General features: G+C 37.8%; 6 protein-coding genes across 7 annotated transcripts in view; 2 read left to right on the top strand and 4 right to left on the bottom strand.

Moving 5' to 3' along the window:
* LOC108569298 overlaps window positions 1-5,666 on the bottom strand; it is an 11,522-nt gene extending 5,856 nt beyond the window's left edge. Inside the window, exons 1-6 of the mRNA XM_017930803.1 lie at window positions 5,413-5,666; window positions 4,638-4,937; window positions 4,460-4,573; window positions 4,242-4,393; window positions 514-1,205; window positions 43-270 (exon numbers count right to left, since the gene is read on the bottom strand). Coding sequence (XP_017786292.1) covers window positions 43-270; window positions 514-1,205; window positions 4,242-4,393; window positions 4,460-4,573; window positions 4,638-4,937; window positions 5,413-5,547 — 1,621 coding nt within the window. The 5' untranslated portion in view covers window positions 5,548-5,666. The remainder of the gene's footprint in view (window positions 1-42; window positions 271-513; window positions 1,206-4,241; window positions 4,394-4,459; window positions 4,574-4,637; window positions 4,938-5,412) is intronic.
* Window positions 5,667-6,439: 773 nt separating this feature from the next.
* On the bottom strand, window positions 6,440-7,827 carry LOC108569322. 2 transcript variants are annotated; one of them, XM_017930833.1, is made up of 2 exons: window positions 7,710-7,825; window positions 6,440-7,636 (listed from the first exon to the last, which is right to left on the bottom strand). In XM_017930833.1, the coding sequence occupies exon 2, from the start codon at window positions 7,527-7,529 to the stop codon at window positions 6,507-6,509; it is 1,023 nt and encodes a 340-aa protein (XP_017786322.1). In that variant the 5' UTR covers window positions 7,530-7,636; window positions 7,710-7,825; the 3' UTR covers window positions 6,440-6,506. The 2 variants fall into 2 exon arrangements, with proteins under 2 accessions (XP_017786322.1, XP_017786321.1); XM_017930832.1 differs by having other exon boundaries at window positions 6,440-7,827.
* Window positions 7,828-7,888: 61 nt separating this feature from the next.
* LOC108569323 (estradiol 17-beta-dehydrogenase 8) lies at window positions 7,889-8,793 on the bottom strand. Its single transcript, XM_017930834.1, has 3 exons — window positions 8,760-8,793; window positions 8,082-8,708; window positions 7,889-8,026 (listed from the first exon to the last, which is right to left on the bottom strand). The coding sequence occupies exons 1-3, from the start codon at window positions 8,791-8,793 to the stop codon at window positions 7,941-7,943; spliced, it is 747 nt and encodes a 248-aa protein (XP_017786323.1). The 3' UTR covers window positions 7,889-7,940.
* Window positions 8,794-8,949: 156 nt separating this feature from the next.
* Window positions 8,950-10,691, top strand: LOC108569297 (F-box only protein 39-like). Its single transcript, XM_017930802.1, has 4 exons — window positions 8,950-9,355; window positions 9,416-9,662; window positions 9,716-10,527; window positions 10,592-10,691. The coding sequence occupies exons 1-3, from the start codon at window positions 9,175-9,177 to the stop codon at window positions 10,179-10,181; spliced, it is 894 nt and encodes a 297-aa protein (XP_017786291.1). The 5' UTR covers window positions 8,950-9,174; the 3' UTR covers window positions 10,182-10,527; window positions 10,592-10,691.
* Window positions 10,692-11,646: 955 nt separating this feature from the next.
* LOC108569314 (actin, muscle-like) lies at window positions 11,647-12,919 on the bottom strand. The gene is given in 3 exon segments (XM_017930822.1): window positions 11,647-11,888; window positions 11,969-12,151; window positions 12,154-12,919. Coding segments are annotated over 3 exon segments (1,128 nt in total). The 5' UTR covers window positions 12,893-12,919; the 3' UTR covers window positions 11,647-11,682.
* Window positions 12,920-15,286: 2,367 nt separating this feature from the next.
* On the top strand, window positions 15,287-17,259 carry LOC108569302 (actin-1; the record flags this gene model as incomplete). The annotated part of the gene is made up of 2 exons (XM_017930809.1): window positions 15,287-15,364; window positions 16,886-17,259. A coding segment is annotated over exon 2 (340 nt), but the record flags the coding sequence as incomplete, so codon positions are not given.
* Window positions 17,260-17,265: the final 6 nt, after the last annotated feature.

The raw sequence follows: 17,265 nt of genomic DNA, 5'->3' as shown, positions 1-17,265 counted from the left end.
TAGAGGATCGCAATCTTTTGTGGTATTTGTAAGCATAATCGCTATGATCATCCTTGTCTTCTTCCTCTTCTTCGTCATCATTTTTATTAAGACATACTTCCTTGTGTGACTGCAGAATTTGGTAGTCTTGAAATCGTTCGTTGCAATCGGCACATTTGTACTTCGTTCTCGGGTTATCTATAATATTTACATGGTTCAAGGAGACCTGTTGTTTTTTCCTCTTCGTTTTCACTAACGAATACTTCTTACTGTCGATGTTCTCGATATCACCTAATAATACAACACACTTTCTTAAGCCGTATATACTTTCATATTTCTTATACAAGTCCAAAGTTGGATCCGGCAACCTGAAAAATATCGTGCATTAATAAAAACTATCAGTTTTCATGCATTCTTTTGTTTTAATTAAGTAGAAGAGAACAGAAAGATAGAGAGAGAACTAAATCAAAAATATAAATATTAGGGACGAAAACTACTATCACGTAATGTAATAAATGCGTAAACATTTTATTCAAGTTACTATATGTCTTTTCTTGTGCACTGTTAAGGCAGATTTCGTTGCAAAGCTTTTGTTACAAACGTTACAGGTAAACGGTCTGATGGAGGTGTGGAAACGGCGAGTGTGAACCACGAGGGACGATCTTTGGGTAAAATTGCTGTGGCATATAGTGCAACTGTACGGCTTCGACTTTCCGTGGGTCCTCTCGTGGATGGTGCAAAGTTGTTTCTTGTTGAATCGTTTGCCGCACACCGGACAAGTGTATGGTTTTGAACCTGAATGCACCATCAGGTGATGCTTCAGGCTATCCGCAGAGGCCACGGTTTTACCGCAAACATCGCACACGAACTTGTTATTCCCGCTGTGTATCTTCATGTGATGAACCAGCGTCTTCTTGTGGACAAACACCTTGTTACAGATCTCGCATTTGAACTTCTCGCAGTCGAGGATTTGGCGATGATGCATCTTCTCGTGCGCGATCTGCGAGTACTTGCTCGTGAATTTCTTTCCGCACACCTTGCATATGAACCTCATCCCGTTATGCACGACCTCTTCGTGCCTCCTCAGTACGTCCCTCCGAAACGTTCCGAAATCGCATTTGTCACAGTTATACGTGTACTCTTTAAAATGCCTCCGCATGTGGATCCTTAACATACACGGAACAGAAAACACTTTCGCACAAACATCGCACACATTCTCACCACAACTGCAATCAAAAAAAAAGGTGTACTAATAAATATATGTCATACAGCCATGTACGTGTGTAGTTTAATTTTTTTATTAAACAATGATTGTATTTTATATATATATACATAACATTCATAAAAATTATGTAATTCAGATAGTTACAAAATTTTAGCAAACGCGACGGGAAACGCATTACATAATAATTAATAATTATATATTCTTAACCATGTAAGAAAAGGTAAACAATAACTGCGTCAACTTTCTACCGGGTGCATTGACGGTATTACTTGTATAGTATATACACATAAAATTACTAAAAAAAAAACAACAAAATATTGATTCTTTTAAATAATCAATTTGGGGAAGATACATGAAAATCAATAGATGCCGTGCGTAGCTAAATGCCGTTTGAAATAGTACTCATCGGCGAAGGATCGACCGCACTCGTTGCACTTATGTCTGATCCCCATGTGCCGGTTTTTGTAATGGTTTCGGTACTCTCGCACCGTATAGAAACCCTTGTTGCATTCCTCGCAACGATGCCTGAACTGATCCAGATGCCTGAGCATGTGCTCCTTCACGTTCTTCTCGTACATAAACGTTCTGAAGCAGAAGTTGCAGATTGCTCGCTCATTGTGTGTGCTCACGTAGTGCTGATAGAAGTCGCTGTTCTTTTCGAACGTGTCAGAGCACACGTCGCAACTGTTCACGTAACATTTACCTTTTTCTATATGCCTGAAAAAGACGAACTTGTTGATGAACAATTGTTCGCAACGCAAACACTTGTAATGCGGTACGTCGACTTCGTCGTTTGGACTAAGGAGCTGATAATTAGTTGCGGAAAAGTCAGGTACTTCGTGTCTCCGTTTGGGCGCCGGAGGCATTCGCAGGATGGTCGGCTTGTGTTTACTGGTGGATGGTTCCATCTTCACAAGCACCTCCGTAGCTCTGGCATCCTCGTCATCGTACATCACATCCTTCTCTTCTTTCTTCTTGTACTTTCGCTTTGATTGCAACTGACCTTTGAACACGCTCGGGATGATGTAACCGTGATCAACTTGCACAATCGTGTAGTTGTCCCGAGTTGGATTCATCTTGATCTGATCTGCCTCCTCGATGATGACCTCGTTAACGCAAGTAGAATCATCTATAATGTAGAGCAATTCGTTGCCATCGTCCATACCGTCTGCTCCAGGGATGTTCATGACCGCCTCCATATTTTCCGAAGAATACTCCTCCTCCTCCTCCTCGGGCATTACAGTTTCCTCTTTGATCTCCTCCTCCCTTAACATCTCTGCCTCCGTCGAATATATAACCTCTCCTTCCAGCTCCTCCTCCTCGTCTCTGTGCTCATTGTAGTGCTGGTACAATTCCGTGCTATTCTTAAAGGCCTCGTTACATCTGCAGCAACTGAACGTTGATCCGAATTGCGACATGTGGTGTTCTAAATATTGCTTCCGGTCCGGAAACAATTGAGAACACACCTCGCATTGGTAGCTCGCTATTAGAGAAGAACCGTGCTCTGTTTTAATGATGACTTCCTCATATCTGAAAACACAAAAGCCATAAAGACCCCCAAGAACATCGCCTAGAAGAAAAAAAAACAACTAAAAAATGCGCATACATTTCACGACATTCACGACGGGATAGTAGTACATATATATAATTACTTATGTATATTTATACTGAGTGAGTGTGTGTGTGTCTTTGAAACAAACGATAATTTAATTGTTCGTATAATATATTTTAAATTGCACTCACACAAATGATAATACAACGATTAACATTAACTAAAACTTCAATCTTGCAGTACTCGAGGTATTTCACATATCTTAAAGAATACTAGCTACAGCACAAAAAAACAAACGTTTCTTTGCATATCATGTATGCTGTGCAACAGTATTCGACAAGAGAAAAAGCACACAAACAATAAATGAAATATGCTAAAAGATAATGTATGAAACAAAAAAAAAAGGAAAATACTTACACTATATAAAAATCACTGCATAATTTCCAAATTTAAGAAAACACGAAACAGTTCAAAACATTTACATTACAATAGGCATCAAAATCCTATTCTCTATAATCCGAAATTTCCTTTCAGACAATCTGAAAGAAAATAAAAATATTACGTTTACATCCATTAAACGATATTCGCATTGTATATCCACGCCGACGCATTTGCACACTATTACAGTAGTCATCGCATTACGTTTGATCCTTCCATCGTATATCTTTCACTTCGTTTTTCGTAATACGAAAAATATTGTTTTCTTGCACTTATCACTGTTAGAAATGCATCTCATGCATGAAAGTCCTCTTCTTTTTCATACGTAAATCAAGTAAAATTTCTTAAAATTATTTATTCTGTAATGTAGATTGTCCCAACAATGTTGTGAAGCAACAAAATTAAAAGAAATTATCCAAACTTAAATAATAGCATGGAATAAAAGTAAACTTACCAGTACTCATATTCAGTGTTTGATCACAACAATAAGATGCAAAAATCGAATTAAATTATTATTAATTCAAATACTATAACTATATTACACTTTATGGCAGCAATTTATAAAAACCAATTACTAAAGCCAAATAATCAAAAGTTCCGCAAATACGAATGTCTAGTAAGAGTCGAATTATTTTTTTTAGTTATATATAAAATCGTCACAAATATTTAGCATTTTTCATTTAAAATTTGGAAATTAGGGAAGCACATTAAGAGACAGATAATTTAAAGTAAAACATTTCGACATTAATCTCTTAATGTACTTTCCAATTGGTGCAAAGATTGGATGTGATGCTTTTAACATTTGGCACCATGAATAATTTTGATGTTTGATTCTTGGGTACAAAATGTTAAAAACATTGAGATATGTGCAAATCACAAACATTCAAAGAGAATCCACTTACCTTGAATGAATAAAAAAAAATACAATAATCTGGAACTAATTTGTAATTCAAGTAATTGATAGATTTAGTCATGTTTGTGGTTTGAACCTCACATCCAATCTCTTAATATCTATGTGATGTATAGAAAAGTAACAAAATTACTCACGGTGTGTCAGGTTTTCCAATTCCTGAGGGACCAGCTTCTTCAACATCACGGTCACATGAAATTGAGAATTTGGAATCTTCAAATGTCATCACATTAGGGTCATTAACATCATCATCGTCTTCATCATCATCATCATCATCACTGGCATCAGTCTATAATAGATTTTAGAATACTGATCAGTAAGCAATTGTATTCAGTCAATGTCTTCTATCACAAACCTTAGTTGTGACCACAGTTTTACTCTTTTTATTAGATACATTCTTTGTGGCACGTTTACGTTTTTTCACTGCAGATTCCTCAACTAATTCACTTTCACTAGCACCAGAAGCAGGCTGAAACGAAATATGCATGATAAAACTAATTGGAGTTCACACGTATATGTGTAAAATGACATACTTGAGAATCATCAAAGTCATCCTGGAAGAACTCCACTGGTCCATATGGTAGCTGCTGCTGCTGCAATATGTAACTCTGCGTTTCTGTTGAAATTGAATCTGCCTGTGCTTCATCAACTATGTCTTTTGATGCCTCTGGTTGGCTGTCAACATTATCTGCATCATCAAATCCAACTTTGTTAAACCATTGCAGTAACTGTTTCTCTGCATTTGTTGTAGAATTGCAGAATTGGTAGAACAGGTCCAGCTTGTAAGAGCAGCCACCACATATTTTCTTGGGTAATTTATCATCTTTATTTATCTAGTTAACATATAACAACATATCATTAATTTCAAATCTATAATTTTACCAAATTAATTAATAACCTCAATTTCGTACTTGAATTTATAAGAATGATGTGAAGACTAGTTTATTGATTTTTACACAATGATCTTTGAGGGATGTCATCGATATTTGTGGCAACAGTAATATTTGCATCTAACTAATCAAGTTCGGGGTTCATGTATAAGTTCATTTGAATGTTGTATGATAAGGATTTAAAAGTAACAATCATAGGATCATCATAGCCTATACAAACAATTTGTTTACAAACACTAGCGTTTAATGGACAGACAGTTATTTGACAGCAAATAACAAGTATAATAGATTATGCAGTAGGTCTGACGGTGATAGAATTGGGATGTTATGTGGAATTTTAGAGAGGAAAAAAATTACTGAAAGACTGGAGAAATACGTTACAATAATAATAATAATATGGCGCACGACGCTTTCTTACCTTGACCGGCAGACAAGTAACGATTTTCATGAAAATCTGGCTATCCTCGTCCTGATCCTCGAATATGGGCACATTTACTTGTTCTTTGACTAAGCACAGCCTACACAAATGCATCAATTCCACTGTGCTAGCCATTTTTGTAATCGTCTTTCGTTTCACACATCGGATCTTGTTATTTTATACACAAAACAGCCTTTTACCACTGCAATCGATTGATGAAGAAGACGACGGAAGTTACGTTTGGCATGAAGGAACGGTGGCGCACCCTACACGACTTCCTCCCAAAACTAGAGCAATTTAAATTTAGTTTCATTAAAAACATACTTAATTAGCAAATAATGAGTATTTTTATTATGAGTACTTGTGCATGGGAATAGTACAACCATAACAAGTTGCCAAAAATATATGTTTAATTCGATTCTAACAATTTAGTCAATGTTTTATTATATTTAAATATTCAAATTGTTTATAAATCAATAAAAGATAACTATTTTTATTAGTTTCTTACCTCCTAAAAAAATTATATATATTAATTAGCTAAATAACAATAAATAAATGTTAAATTACTTTTTTAATAACTTATGTTACCCAGCGAACTTTGTCAATGTTTGTGCCATCTGTTAAAGATATGCATAAGGTTATAGTTCAGGCATTTTAGCGCTGATCTAATTTATATTTAACAATTCTAATAATTAATTGGGCCGTGTTGCTATGGTCGTCTGTATCACGAAAATCTGATACGAAAGGTCGTTGGTTCGATTCCCAAAAACCAACTACTAAACCCGAAAGGGGTTGTTAATATAAATGTGGACTACTCATATTAGTTACTTGTTACTTGAATAGTTTAATAATTATTAATGATCTTGTTAATATTTCAATAATAATTGAAAATAATTTCAAATTTAAAAGAAATCAAATGTAATAATTGGTTTGCTAAAATTATTAAAGTATTTTAATAAACTGTAGTCATAGTCATAGTTGTTAAATATGTTCATATTTATTTAAGTAAAATAAAAAAAAACTGTTGCATAAGCGTAGCTAACAAAAGGAACAATTCTTTAGAAAAATATAACTATATATATTCTTATATATTATTAAGTAGGCTTATTTTCATGGCATTTGAGAATTGCCGACATTGATATATTACGTTTTTCAAAGACCTCTCCCACAGACTTGAGCATTCCAGATATCAGACTTATTTGATTATCCATAAGACTCTCGAATCGTTCGTTACTGACTTTCCCGTAGTTTCGAATTAATTTACATTCTTCGGTCGATTTATACCAGGGAAGGTTTTCAATTTTCGTGTCTACTTCGTCACTTGTAACACTCGTGAAATCCAAGGTCTTGTCAATTGAACAATTGTCGCTACTCGTCGGCGTATCTATAGTGTTTGGAGTAGTAATTGGTCTATCATTATTATCATTTTGCAGTGGAAGACTTTCCAATAAGGAATCCAACGCGTCAAAGTCAAATGTATCGCACTTGCTTCCTTCATTTAAGTCAAAGACTTCAGGAAAATCTTCTAGAAAAATATTATTATTGTTATTGCTATCATGGCTTTCCTTATTTGCAATTTCAATATTATTGTTGTTATTTGTAGGAAATAAACTGTATTGTGATATTAGATTGATTTTCTTGTTCTGAGAGTCCCTAGACCAACTTGAGTTTGGATATGATGATGATTCTGATACAGTTGCTGATATGTTGGGTCTGCTGATGCACCTGAACCTGGGCATTTTACCTTTTGGCACTATATCATTCAAATGCTGCATAAGCTTTTTCTCCTTCACGGCAGCTTCAAAATTGCAATGCAATCTCTCCACTTTGGTCATCTTATTCTTGGATCCTTTTGGTCTTCCCCTCTTGTTCTGTTTGGCAAATGCACCACATCCTGCACAGGTGATGATCTCCCTGCAGTTGCTGCATTTAAACCTTTTTGTTGGGGCCACAGTCTCCAGTTCACACTTTCTTTTCAGCAAGAGGTGATTTTCATTCTGATAAACACCCATAAAATCAACACCAGAAACAGCAATTTGACCATGCAGCAGCAGAGGCAGCACCCTATTTACATGCAAGGATATTACTTCTGGCTGTATGTTCTCATTGTCATTCATAACTTGCTCTTGCAGAGTGCTGCAATTAACTGGTATGTAAATGGGCAAGTTTTGGGTCTCCTGCAAGGTCTTTCTTGCCACCAGGAACTCCTTTGATTCAAAGGACTCTGTTGGATAAAACATTTTCAAAAACCCAATTACATCTTCTTAAATTTGAATTTGTAAGATCCACTACATTACAGCACACAAACAGCCTTCCTTCCATTCAATACAATGCAATTTAAAATGTTAAGCTAATTTTCTATGTTTTCTTCAGCCAAGTTAACCACTTTTACTTAGTAAAAATACTGTATGTTTACATGGAGATACCACAACAACATTCCAAAAAATTAAAATTCCTATCTAGAATAGTTCAAAAGAATTTATTATATTTAGTTAGTTAGCTAAAAAAAATGCACATGTGTATCTACATTAAAATCCTCCAGTCACTTCAATCGATGCACCATTCACATAGGAACTTTTCTCAGAAGCCAAGAATGCTATCGTTTGAGCAATTTCTGCAACAGAGCCATACGATTATCTCCTGACAAATGCTTATAATTTATTATTTACCTTCTGGTAAACCAAAACGTCCAGCTGATATGAAAGGTATTAGTTTCTGTTTAACTTTTTCAGGGACCATTTTAACCATTGGTGTATCTGTGAATCCAGGCAAGATGACATTGCATCTTATTCCAAACTTACCAAACTCTTTGCTTGCAGTTTTAGTCAGCAATTCAACACCAGCCTTGCTGGCACAGTAATTTGCCTGTCCAATATTTCCATGTTTCCCAACTATGCTTGCTATATTAATAAATGAAGCATTGTTAATTTTGTATTGGATTACAGCATTGGCAAAGGTCTGCATTACAAGGAAGGTTCCTTTCAGGTTGACTCGGATAACATCATCAAAGTCCTGCTCAGACATTTTGAGCAAGAAGTTGTCTCTGGTGATTCCAGCACAGTTCACCACAATCGAAGGTGGTTTACTGTACTGTTCCAGAATGAGTTTCAAGCCTTTTTTCACACTGCTTGATTCATCCACAGCCATGGTAAGGGCAAGGTTTTCATTATTATGTGATGACTTTAAACTTCCAATGGTGTCTTTAGCTCCAGATAGGTTGCAGTCTGCTGCTATAATTGCTGCACCCTCATCAGCTAGGATCCGACAAGTGGCCCTTCCGATGCCAGAGGCAGCTCCTATGGTATTCCATTAGATATGTACACTATGATAAATGATGTTTTCTGCACCTGTAACAAGAGCCAACTTTCCAAGTACCGACATGTTTTCGCTTTCTGAGACTAGTATAAAGTGTTAGTCCAAAGGGCATTTCTATGATGTATATTTGGTAGACTATATAATTTCTATGTTGAACTTGTGAATCTATTGGAACGCGCGTTAACGTTTCGTTTGAACCTAAGCGGGCGATAATGAAGTAAATATTAATAATTAATGTTTAATAGAGAGACAGGTAAATTGTCAATGTTTGTTTATTTTTGACAAAACGTAGAAGAACACATAAATGGGGACATTCCGCTGACTACATATCATAGGACTGGATGAATAGAACTTTATAGAGGAGGTTTATAAGCTTATAAACCGCACTTCAACGACTGTATTTTGCACGGGACAAATCAAAATCTACATGTATTTCATGAAAACCTTATGGATAGTAACCAAAATTTCATCGCATCGATGCCGGGGGAAATATTGACGAAGATCTTCTCTTTCTTGCCAAGAAGGGACAGATTCATCTGCATGTGCATGTGTTCCCAATGGAAGGAGGCAATGGACGTCCCATGCCTTTGGAAGCATATGTCCGTGCGACTGGACGTTGATTTCTTTGGTGCCTCATCGAACTTTAAGAATCGCAATCAAACTTTTAAACTCGTTCGTTAAATTCCAGAAGTGAGCACCATACAGTTAACTATCGAATTCTGCAAGTACATAAAGTCGCTTGAACTGAAATTCGAGTATCCCGAAGAACCGATACAATGGATCAACTACAAGATGATGGACATCACCAAGAGGACGTACAGGTTCCTCTCGATCTTCGTCAATAAAAACCTGCAGATCACGCGAATCTGCTTCAGCAATTTCTGCTACTTCTACAGATCCAAAAAGATCCTATACTACTTATCGATGTTTCTGAGGTACCTTTCCTGTTATAACGATAAATAAATTAAGAGTTAATGGAACATTTCAGGTCTCAATACAAAATTAAAGTGATTAGCTTCAACGGATCTTATTTTTCCAAGAAATCGCTGATTCGCATCTTGGCCAGCTCCATTACAGCGAACCAATGTTCCATCGAGTGTCTCGACATCCAGAACTCGTACTACGAGCACGAGTTCCATCTGCCTCATCTGGACATCCTCTCTAGCCAGCTCATGATAACGCTCACTAACTTAAGTAACTTGGTGATCTTGAAAATAGATTTGGAATCGTTGATCAACAACGGCATCTTGGACGGATTTATCAATGGGAATTGCGAAACACTCGAGTACCTGGACATAAGGATCGCAGAGCACGACGTCAACAATTTCACGAATTCGCTGATCTATCCGAACAGCACCTGGATCAAATTGCAGAGGAAATACGAGAACCTGAAGGTCTCCATGGTGTTTTGTAAGTGCACGCACGAACGTTCAATATTCATTAAATTTAGATAACATAATGTTCGAGACGGAGGGAATCGACAAGATACTTGCACGGTCCATACCGTTGCACTGCACCACCTGGGTCAGCGACTCCATTGTCCTGAAGAATTTCTACAGCAATTGCTTGAAAAAATATGCAGATTCCATAAGTAAATTTGCAATCGCAATCGTTTTGCGTATTTCACCTATCATGCTTTTACTTTAGAAATCATAAAGATAATCGCTCGATCCTGTCTGATCGACGAACTTCTGATATGCGCTCTGCAGAACTGTCCGCAATTGGAGGGTCTGGAATTCACCGGATTCATAAGCGACCTGAGTTACTTGCAGGACGCCTTCGAAGCTTCGCAATTCAATGGTCGGTTTTGTTTTTTCTTTCGCTTCTCCGAATTTTAGAAAATTTCAACTTTTGAGTTTTTCAGGGTTGAGGAAATTCGAGATATATGCAAACACAAATCAGAGCCACAACAGCCATTTCTTAATCACAGAAACTTTGTATCTCAACAACAACTCTCTCGATCCGATGCAGTACAAATTACAAAGTTATTAAATTGTAATGGTAATTATATAAAGAATTTAAAATCTGTATAATAGTTTTATTAATATTTACATTAATATAAAAGTCGAGAAGTAATAAAAGCGGCTTATGGTATGTTAAGCTTTTGGATACGTTATCCAATGGGAAGGCTATACGATTCAGCATACCAAATCTGGAGAGCACTACTTAATGCTTAAAGTTGTTGAATAGAAAGAGATGTGCGTTCGGATAGTTTTGTTGGATCGAATTTGTTTATATCTGTTTAATTTGAGATCGAACGATCGACGGTGCTCCCTTTCGTGTGCATGTTTTATTTTTCTTGTGTGTGCATGTGTGTGTGTGTGTGTGTGTGTTCTTCGGTTATTTATAATGTATAACTGGCTGGGGGATCTCGCCGTATTCGAACAGGCCGTGAGTTAGTGAGTGAGTAGCCTCTCCCTACTCTCTATTTCAGGCGCGAGAGTCGAATTTTTATTTTTAAATAGGATCGGCCCACAGAGAAAAGCACTTACGGCCATAAAAGGGAATGCTCTTTGGGAATTTTCGAATCTATTTATAAACGGTCACGCCGTTTTGGCAACGGCTCCGAGTAACCGATATCTCACCATCATCATTGAACGATCGAATCGGATCGATCGATCAGATGGAATCCGATAGGATTGCAGAATGCTAATTCTGTTTGGATTAGACACAAGAAAACACCACGGATTTTTGTATAAATAATTCATAAAATTTCTTAACTTTTATTAATATTACTTGGATTTAATAATAAATAGTAGTACATAGTTTTTAAGTATCCGCAAAAGTTGTTTTTTTACGGAGAGAGTCTTTCTGGCAGTGCAACCATTCCGTTTGGCGCAACTAGTTTTTTTTTTGTTTGCTTTAGAATACATCTATACATAAATATATATATATAGTAGGAAAATAAATAAAAAGGGGGTTGGTTTGATTTTATTGTGTCGGTGGTTTGGTGATTTAGAAGCATTTGCGGTGGACGATGCCTGGGCCGGATTCGTCGTACTCTTGCTTGGAGATCCACATCTGTTGGAAGGTGGAGAGGGAGGCCAAGATGGAGCCACCGATCCAGACGGAGTATTTCCTTTCTGGGGGAGCGATGATCTTGATCTTGATGGTGGATGGAGCCAAAGCGGTGATTTCCTTTTGCATGCGGTCAGCAATACCTGTAATCATTCAATTGAGAGGAAGTTAGAGTTTATGTTTCTTGTATATTGGTAGTCTTTTGGTTGATGTTGTTGTTTACCTGGGTACATGGTGGTACCGCCGGAGAGGACGGTGTTGGCGTACAAGTCCTTACGGATATCAACGTCGCACTTCATGATGGAGTTGTAGACGGTCTCGTGGATGCCGCAGGATTCCATTCCCAAGAAGGAGGGTTGGAAGAGGGCTTCTGGGCAACGGAAACGTTCGTTTCCGATGGTGATGACTGTCCGTCGGGAAGTTCGTAGCTCTTCTCCAGGGAGGTGGAGGCAGCGGCGGTGGCCATTTCTTGCTCGAAGTCGAGGGCGACATAGCAGAGCTTCTCCTTGATGTCACGAACGATTTCACGCTCAGCGGTGGTGGTGAAAGAGTAGCCACGCTCGGTGAGGATCTTCATGAGGTAATCGGTCAAGTCACGACCGGCCAAGTCCAAACGGAGGATGGCATGGGGAAGGGCGTAACCTTCGTAGATTGGGACGGTGTGAGAGACACCATCTCCAGAGTCCAAGACGATACCGGTGGTACGACCGGAAGCGTACAAGGAGAGGACGGCCTGGATGGCGACGTACATGGCCGGGGTGTTGAAGGTCTCGAACATGATTTGGGTCATCTTTTCACGGTTGGCCTTTGGGTTGAGTGGGGCTTCGGTGAGGAGGATGGGGTGCTCCTCTGGGGCGACACGCAGCTCGTTGTAGAAAGTGTGATGCCAGATCTTCTCCATATCATCCCAGTTGGTGATGATGCCGTGCTCAATTGGGTACTTCAAGGTGAGGATACCCCTCTTGCTTTGGGCCTCATCACCAACATAGGAGTCCTTCTGTCCCATACCGACCATCACACCTTGATGCCTTGGGCGACCAACGATGGACGGGAAGACGGCACGTGGGGCATCGTCTCCAGCGAATCCAGCTTTGCACATGCCGGAGCCGTTGTCAACGACCAACGCCGCAACATCATCGTCACACATGTTTGCTGTGTTTGTTTTGTGTTACTGCTGCAGAAAGAAAGAAATTAATGTATATTGCAAATGATGACGATCATGATGGCACAGAAAGAGAGATTGTAATTCACGGTCTGAATAGTAGCGGCGCGCGTTCATTCCTTCTCGTCTCAACTCTCATCTCCAACTCTCTCTCTCTCTCTATATATATATTAAAAATAGCGACCTTTGCTATGTGCCAAAATTTACGTAACGTAAATATTTACAAAATACTATGACCGAAATTCCCTCAACTTGATCTCATTAAAAACGCGCGACTCTCTTGCATCGAAAGGTCATCATCTCCACTACTGTACGAAGAAGACGATTCCCGATTCCAAAAATGCATCTTTTCCCCCCCCCCAATTATTATTGCACTAAATTCGCGTCACTAAATCCCAAAAAAAGTATTCTGCACGATCGTTAAATTTGCTGCTATTGTTGTCGCGATTTTTTGTCTCGTTTACTTGTGTAATCTCTATTGCTGTTTGTTTTTTGATTGTTATAAACACCGAACAAATACACTACCTCGTTCGACAGAAAGGACTCAGCTGCTGAGCTTGTAGGCTGCGAGTGGTGCAGAAATTGTAAGAGAGAGGTTTTATACCGGCCTCTCCACCAGCTATGAATAGTACTTGTGGCCCATGTATGGTTCGGTAGCGCCGCGACGCAGACGCGCGGCGTCGTCCAAATAAGGTATGCCTCGACTGTGGGAGGTGCAAACTTCATCCCGCGTGCATTCGCGCAAACATCACCCTTTTTTGGTCATCTACAATCACTCCAATCAATCAATTATACAAATAAAATTAAAGATTTTTTATAATAAGCAAAGACTTGCATCCAACTACATTCCGGGAAATCCCTTTTTCATTCGAAAACCCACGCAAGCTTAGACTCATAAGACTGTTTACTTTTACGTTCATATGATTTGCCAAGAATTAGCTTGGAAAACGTTTGAAAAACACGTTTTTTGGAAAGCGAAAGTCCGACCATCCATCCGGCCATCCCATCGCGTTTCGCAACGCGTCGCATTTTCAGAGTGCATTTCCCATTCATGTTCCAAAAATACGTTCAAGAACATTTCTACTACAATTCGCGAACCTCATGCAACTATCCACTCCACATGCATCATTTCACATCAAATTTGGCAATCATCACAATTTTCATCTTTCCATTTACAGTTATTTCTGTACATAATAACAACTTTACCTATTCTTTATTATTAGACCGCTGATACACATCGCCGTTACTTCACATATACACAAACGTGACTATACTAATTGTAATATTTCACTCAAGTTTTACAAATTGTTGGCTACGATGCAAATAGTTCAAATTGTAATTTTTTGCAATGCTAATTTCACTAAAGTTAAACGATATATAAGGAATCAAAAAGTCGATTATCTCTACACAGATTTATTTAATAGTTATTACTTTGTAATCAATTGGAAGTCAAACCGTTCATATTTAAATTTTCTCTAGATTTATTCCAAAATTATAATATGAAAAGCATTAGAAATTTTTATTAAAATCTATTAATATCTAATTAAATTAAACTTATTTGGAAGAATTACTAAATTTGAAATACGGTAATTTGTCGACAAACAATTTTCGTCGATAAATTTTCTCGTGTCGAGAAGTGAATGTAATAAAATACGAAATAAATCTACTTTGTGATATAATGATAATCAATCAATCATCACAGAAATTATCTATGTGATAATTAATGAAAAGAAAGCAATATTTCAATTAGAAAATCATCATTAAATGATGTCAAATTGTTATACAAAAGTATGTACAAATTTACTCAGATAATGGTGACATCGCCAACTTCGTAGAGAAGAGTCACAGATGGTTAAGTCCTTGTATAAATACTATATAATAAGTCCTTTAATCTAAATTTACATATAGATAGGTAATTCATAAAAAGAAGGTATTATAAAATAATCTTTATTCATAAGAAACTATTATAATTAGTACAAATATTCAGCTAAATTGACCTTAATTATTATTACTATTTAAGATTTGACATAGAATTTAATAGAATTGAAGTAATTGTATAGGAATTCGATGTATTGACGAGTTGAACTATTTTGAACATGTGATTCATCTACCTATGATTTGATCGTGTTTCAGATTTAGAGCAGACGAGACGGACGTCAGGTAATGAAATGCCTTAATTAGGATGTTTGTCCGTAGATGGTCGAAATTGAATGGGCGAAGAGATAAACAGTGCATCTATGGGAATTGGCGAAACCCGGGCACGTTTCCAAGATTCGATGCTTCGAGTTAGACGAGAGTTTTCCCCAAAAACGCGTTCGTGTCCGCCCGAACGTTATTTATATACAAGAAAACAGTTTTTCGGGATTTTTCGTGTTTCCACTGGCCTATATAAAAATAGCGCTCCAGAAATCCATGTCAGTTTCAGAGACTGGTGGTGTTCAACCAACATTAGGTGAAGTACGTATTACAACAACTATTTTATTCTCTATTTAACTTTAAAATTTAAATCGTTTCATTTTATTCTGTCTGCCCGGACTCTGAATTATTTTTTTTCTTTTTAATACCGTTATCTCGATTCGATTTCCCGGATTCGACTTGCATTATTTCGCGAGATCTCATTAAATTCGTAAGATTATACTCTTTTTTTTTTAATTTTAATTTCTCGTTCAATTCCGTTTCCTGGATTTTACTTCTCTTTTACTTCTCTTAATTCAGTTTGGTTTTGGGATAATTAGTGAGTGCGAGCCTCCGCGTCCAGCGACCTTATTAAATTTCGTAATTAGCGTACAACGATTTTCTTTTCCGCACGCTCAGTTAACTTCCATATCATTTATAATTGTATTAAATTATCAATCCGAACGCTTATTAGTGCATACAGTATTTAAATTTCTCAAAAAGTTTTCAGAGACGAAGAAAAGAGCGCGCGCGCGTTCGTTTGCGTTTGGGCGTAATTCGCGCATTTGAGTGTAAAAAGAGCGTTAATTAAACGTCGAGCCAATTAAATCGGAAATCGGATTTGTTGTTTTTTTTTTTTAATTCTTCTTTTCTGCACTCTTCTCTTTCTCTTCTCCGTTGTTTCGTTAATTAAGTAAAGTTTTTGCCCGAGCATATCACCACTATTTTCGTCTCTAGTCCAGTAAATTTCTGTGCGTGCTGGAGGTATTTTAGTGGCGGAGGTCTCTTGGAGAGTTCAGTTTACCTCCTGCTTCGAAACGTGCAGCACAGCACAGAAAACCCAAAAAAAAAAATATCGTCATTCGAAATTCGAAGTTCGGTGAGTTGCGATCGTTGAATTCATTATTTTAAACTCAAATACATTTCAAATTAGTTAGATTTTATTTTTTATTCGCGTCTGCGGAAAGTGAGTAATCCGTTACGATCGGTTCTTGTTCATTTCGCGTCGGAAGCGTCGTCATATTTTTAGATTTAATACTTAAGAAAATCTGGAGGAGTCTTCGGTTCTATTTTTAGAGAGGCAGGCGCTGAGGCGATGGAGCGCGTCTATTTTTGATACACGCCCGTGGTTCGCGTTAAACCTAACATTATAAGTATATATACGTGTAGTATAGTATACGCGTATATACATAGATATTAATATGGAATCGGATTGTTTGTAAATTCAATGTAAATATTTAAAAGTCGTAATTGGATATTGGAACACGATGATGACGCAACAGCTACTCAACTTCTGGCCGGGGGGTGGGCGGTTTCTGGGGGTTTCTAAAAATAGTTCGTTCCAAATGCAATCGCGAAATATCCTGGGATCGTATAACAATCTCCAAATATTTCCACTCCAGCGGAAGAGTTGCGTAACGCTCGTGAAGCGCTCCCGACTCGATTCATTTTCAAAGCGTCTGAGCGTGATCTTTCGTTAAATAATTTCTTTCTTTCATTCGATTTAAACGATTCATTGTGAATATTGTTGGTATCCTCGATTGTGGCTCTGCAATTGTTATTAATTAATTTTGTTCGTTTCAGATCTAACTACTAAGTTTACCAAAACTCATTCAAGATGTGTGACGATGATGTTGCTGCTTTGGTCGTTGACAACGGCTCCGGTATGTGCAAGGCCGGTTTCGCTGGAGACGATGCCCCACGTGCCGTCTTCCCGTCCATCGTTGGTCGCCCAAGGCATCAAGGTGTGATGGTCGGTATGGGACAAAAGGACTCGTACGTCGGCGATGAAGCCCAAAGCAAGAGGGGTATCCTCACCTTGAAATACCCAATTGAGCACGGCATCATCACCAACTGGGACGATATGGAGAAGATCTGGCATCACACTTTCTACAACGAATTGCGTGTCGCCCCAGAAGAACACCCAGTCCTCCTCACTGAAGCTCCACTCAACCCAAAGGCCA

Source organism: Nicrophorus vespilloides, unplaced genomic scaffold, assembly GCF_001412225.1.
Source record: "Nicrophorus vespilloides isolate i.1.1-1 unplaced genomic scaffold, Nicve_v1.0, whole genome shotgun sequence".
NCBI classification, from domain to species: Eukaryota; Metazoa; Arthropoda; class Insecta; order Coleoptera; family Silphidae; genus Nicrophorus; species Nicrophorus vespilloides.
Note: the sequence above shows the minus strand (reverse complement) of the source record. Positions and strands in the feature narration are given on the sequence as shown.